Source organism: Sycon ciliatum, chromosome 2 (genome assembly GCF_964019385.1).
Source record: "Sycon ciliatum chromosome 2, ocSycCili1.1, whole genome shotgun sequence".
Classification (NCBI taxonomy): Eukaryota; Metazoa; Porifera; class Calcarea; order Leucosolenida; family Sycettidae; genus Sycon; species Sycon ciliatum.
The window spans coordinates 5,241,213-5,246,212 of record NC_088644.1 but is presented as its reverse complement, the minus strand read 5'-3'; the positions used below and the strand labels follow the sequence as shown (position 1 = coordinate 5,246,212).

Sequence of the window (5,000 nt, the reverse complement as noted above, 5' to 3'; positions counted from 1 at the left end):
AATCTGCGCTGAAGAAATTGGCGCTGACATGTCCCGCGCTTAAAAATTTCGTGCTGAAATCATCGGCGCTGTCAAGACACTGCGCTGAAATGGCACCGAGCTGAAATGCCTCGCGCTAAGGCGGTCACGCTGAAGTGCAACGCACTAACATGGACGCGCTGTCGCGGGAGGGTACCGCAGCAACAGCAGCAACAACAACAGCAGCAGCAACAGCAGCAACAACACACATATGTGCACACACATGCACAAGAAAGAGACATGAAAATGCAGGTACATGTATATCGGTTGTGTGTGTTTCAGATACAGATGCAGCTAGGCATCTCGACATGTTATATGGTGTGGTCAGAAAGTAATACTTATACCGTGCCCAGTGTTCGGCTGCTCAGATTTGAACAGCTTTGAGTTATAAGTACAATGGATAGCTGAACCAATGTGATAGGCAGTATAGGCTGAGCAAGCCTGAGTTCAAAGCTTTACCACTCTAACGTTACAGTCGACTCCAGATTTAACGAACACCAATGTGCAGGAGAATTAGTTCTTTATGGCCGAAATTCTTTGTAACTAAAATTGCACTCGCGCCATACAAGCAACACGTCACGCCTGGCGTGCGGCCCATGACTGCATATTAAAGTGCACTTGATTTACATGCTCTCCTAAAAGACATGATTTGCTATTAATGAAAGCAGCTCTCCGGGTCAATTGTGTACGGGTTCAAGCAGGGACAAGGACAATGATTCGCTATATCCCGAAATTTGCAACAAGCGAGTTTGTTACATAATATGTGGAGCTGTATAGCTGTAAAACTCTCACATGCAGTGAATGTAGTAAAAGAGTATTGCACATCACACGGGTGTTGTCACGGAACAGCCAACCACAAGCCAGTCTGCGCAGGCTGTACTTTTTTTGCACCGCTCAGTGTTTGCGTTCGGAGTGGATGTTTGATGCAGAAGGCCTCAAGCTGCTTGGTGCAGACATATTTCCGAATCAGAGCAGGGTGACCTGAAGCTAGCGGTGTGGAGCCAATGCATCCGGATCAATTTGGCGCTTTTTAAGTTTTTATAACACGTGTCACTGCAGCTAGAAGCACAATACCCTAATTTTGTGCAATGCATGCTGAGCGGCGAGTCTGCGAGGGCGTCCGGCCGCCGGTTCTGATACATGCCGTCACCGCTGCGGCGAAGCACGTGTACGCACGCACAGACACGCTGTGAGCCTACTACAGCACTGCTCAGTGAAATCCGAAAAGAAAAGGTTGCTCAAGTAAGCGCCGGGAATTGCGCAGCCCTAAACCTGCAAACACTGGGCTGCGAAATGGTGCAAGGCGCGAACTTGATTCACGTGCTCGGATTTCATCAAGCAGCACTGTGTGTTAGTACATACATGTATGTAGTAAACCCTGTCAAGGCGACCACTCGGATAAAGCGACCACCTGTCCTAGAAGACCACCGCAACCAGGACCAAGGGACGCTATTTCCAGTCGAATGACCCTGAATAGGGAGACTACCTCAGGCCCGGCAAAACCGGTCCAGTTGGGCCGGCAATGGCCGGACCAACTTTTCGCCCATCGACGTGTGTTTACTGCTGGTTTGGTCACGTGTAGCCACCATCATACACAAACTGTATGACGGGCTAGGGTATGACCGGACCCATCAAAAACTCCTTACGCTTGCCTTGCACCTGGCAACAAAGACAACGTTTTGGAGGTCCCTTGGCTTGAGCGGTCGTCTTAGACAGGTTTCACTCACTGTATGACCCTCCTCCCCCCCCCCCCCCACCCCCCCCCCCCCCCGACAAGTGCTGAAGTGGAGCAGTGTCCCAGTGGCAGTGAACATGACCATGATGACAGTCTGTAGATTAACGGGACAGTATACCAGATCGGCGTTAGCCTTTGGGTAATCCTGAACTAAAGATTATTGCTCATGGTATAGGAGTACACACGGCCCTGGCTTACCCAGCTGTTTACTGATCTCGGAATTGTGCATGTTCGGATGGTTGCGGGCGATCACTTTCCTTTCCTCTAGTGCAAACAGCATGAACGCATTCATGGGCCTCTTGATACGATTGCTGCTCTTGCCGCCGCCAGTGGCGGATAAAGGTTTGTCCGGCTCCGTGTCACCAACGAGCTGCGACTCGCTGTCGGCAAGCGGCTGCCGGCTGTTCCCATTGTCGACTTCAGCAGCAGCAGCTTGACTCTCAGGTGCAGGGACTGTGCATGTGAGCACGGTCTCGTCCACCGCCGCATTCCCCCGCATCATTGTATCACCACTGGCCCGTGGCGAGGACAGACTCACAGGCACTCACTGTTACTCACTGTTATTTGAGTAACCAGTATCAGACAATAGAAACACGATCAGATACAGGTGATCACGCGCCACACGTGTGAAACGTCTTTCCTCCTATCACAAAACAGATGAAACCTAACGGACACACTGACGGCAGTTCTTTCGAGCGTTTCCGCCGCGATCCGCAGACAGCACGCCACTCCGCACTGCTAGTCCAACAGGATGGGAAGCTTTGCAAGAGAATTCCGGCGCTAACGTTAGCCGTAAATAAAATAGCGCCACTATACAATCCAAAAAGACGCTCGTTCGGAACTTCCGCTTCAGCCTCGCTTCTTGGCTTGTTCTAGCTGCAAACAAATCCTTGCCTTGGCTTGAGCGAAGTACACTGATTATGTCAACGATCTACATAATGCGTGGCAAAACTGCCAAAAGACTGGAGTGGAGTATTAGTAGGGACTTCAATTGAAAAATCAAATTCGCGAGTTTTGCATAAAACGCTAGTTTTTCTAAACCGGGAAGAATCGAGAAACAACCTGTGAAAATTTGAACCCAAAATTCCAAGGCAATCTAGAGTTATAGTCGATTGAAGATCGGAAAACGGGGGAGAAAGTAGTCACAGAAGTAAATGCAAGTATGTATGGGAGCCGTGTGGTTTCCGTCCAGCACTGCACTATCTGGTGCATACATGGCGATACAGGATGTGTGCATGCATGCAGTGTGCACGCATGCCGTGCGCGCCGACTTGCACAAGTCACACGTTTTCACCGTCACTGCTTCTACCAGTGTGCGCGCAGTTCACTCGATTTTTTCGTCTACCACCAGGAAATCGCCGTGGGCTGGTTTCTGTGATCATTTTCCTTCTACGGCGATAAAGCGCGAGCCTCAATGTTGTAGAATCCTCTTGGTTTAGGCTAATTCGAGGCCGCTGAACACGAAAATCAGGTGTTCCTCGCGAAGCCGAGTACGGATCTGGTCGAAATTAGTACTTCGAAGTGCACCCGCGCCAAGCGCGGAGGCATTATTTTTGGAAGCATGGCATGTGTGGCACCATTGGAAAGGTAATGACCTCAGCTACCTAAAAATAGCATCGACAAGGCCGAAAAGGCCGCGGGAGAAGATACTCGGGCCGCGAACTGCATCTCGAACTGCAGCCACGAGGCGCCCATTCACTTTCAGGGCTCACCACGACCATACAAAGCGTCAATAACGGTCATTTGGATTTGACCAATCAGCGCACAGCAAAACGGGCTGTTTCTTGCAATTGTGGGGTGTTTTCTGAGTGGAGCTTGGCTGTATTCGTTGGTTTTAGACATTAGGCCATTGTGGATTCGTGTTCAGAAGGTGTGTCTTTGGGGGGTTACCGTCTCGAATTTTTCGATTTGGCCTTCGTTTGGCTGAGATCGGATGGTGAAATCACTCAAACGCGAAGGCGTGCAAACAAGTGAATGAAGAGAAAATTAGAAATCGGGGACGGTAAACCGATAGAGAATTCCAAGACCTTGAAAATGAGCTATCGATGATGAGAATCGGCCAAGGAGAACCGCTGTTCTACTTTTTTGAAGACATCAAGGTCGGCCGTGCGTCGCCGCGCGCACCAACAAAAACTGGCAGCCGTGCGCATATCTGCAAGTGCAACAAGAAAGGGCGGAGGAGACAGCAAGCGTTCCAAGTGAAGAGTTTACCTTCGTGTTGACTCAAGCTAAGGACTCATGCCAGTGAGGGATCATACTAGTCACCTCTCATCATGGTCATGACTAAGGGATTCATTTGTGACAAGGAAACTCCCCACTCGCAGCGTGAAAGCTGCGAGGCCAAACAGAAAAGAGTGTGCCGAGTCGCGATCAGGAAACGCTGAGTTCTACTGACAACATTGGTTAGCTAGGCGCGGCAAATTCTTGTAGATGCCAGGACTCAAGTTCACCAGTACCCCACGGACATATCTTGGTCGACACCCACCAGCGGATTGAGAAAAATGACCAAGATTGCTTGGAGAAAGGACGTCTTCTCCGCGTGTCTTTCTCGACATCAAACAACAAGATTCGCTTCGGCACTGGCCCTTCGCTGTACAGATCAGAGTAGACCAGGAAGTCGTACCGGTATTTTACGACTAGACTGTACATCGCTGTACATCGATGAGCATGAACTCGGGTGCGTAGCCGCTATGACTGCACAAACTCTGGCTTTGGCGGCATTCAAAATGGTGGTCGACGCTTTTTGAATTTTGTATGGTCGTGGTGAGCCCTGACTTTGTACAGGCGAGCTGTGACTGCACTTTTCGCTTTTCAGTGACCGGAACTGAACTCCCTAGTATTAGTACTACTGCCGAGCGTCGTCGGACACAAGTCACACTAAAGCCTTGGCCTGCTCTGACTAAACTCTGAAGTGTAGAGTGCAGTAGCGCGTCACACTATGTCATGCATCACCTGGTCTGGTGGTTGATCGAGTGTTTTTCACGCATCCGGTCACCTGGCTCGGACATTCAGCCGCCAGCGTCGGCGGGCTCCGCCGCGCGCGAGCGCTACTTCAAAGATGTCTTGTTCTAGTTGTAGCACCCAAACATCTGAGTGAAAGTGAAATCGAAACTCGGACTGAAAAGGGAGCACAGGCAGGGAGTCAGTCGTATTTGACGACTCCCTGGCCGGCCCGATGCAATACTACTATACTACCAGTCCGACTACGACTGAACTAAACGAGCTACGTGAATATACACGACCCAAA

At 50.3% G+C, this 5,000-nt stretch overlaps 1 protein-coding gene and 1 pseudogene across 1 annotated transcript in view; one reads left to right on the top strand and one right to left on the bottom strand.

Annotated features, from left to right (window-relative positions):
- Positions 1 to 402, top strand: part of LOC135810962 (UPF0746 protein DDB_G0281095-like) — a 2,667-nt pseudogene extending 2,265 nt beyond the window's left edge.
- The window catches only part of LOC135808375 (transcription factor SOX-21-like), a 7,374-nt gene extending 4,646 nt beyond the window's left edge, over positions 1 to 2,728 (bottom strand). The window contains exon 1 of the mRNA XM_065321558.1: positions 1,952 to 2,728. Coding sequence (XP_065177630.1) covers positions 1,952 to 2,255 — 304 coding nt within the window. The 5' untranslated portion in view covers positions 2,256 to 2,728. The remainder of the gene's footprint in view (positions 1 to 1,951) is intronic.
- Between the last annotated feature and the right edge of the window lie 2,272 nt (positions 2,729 to 5,000).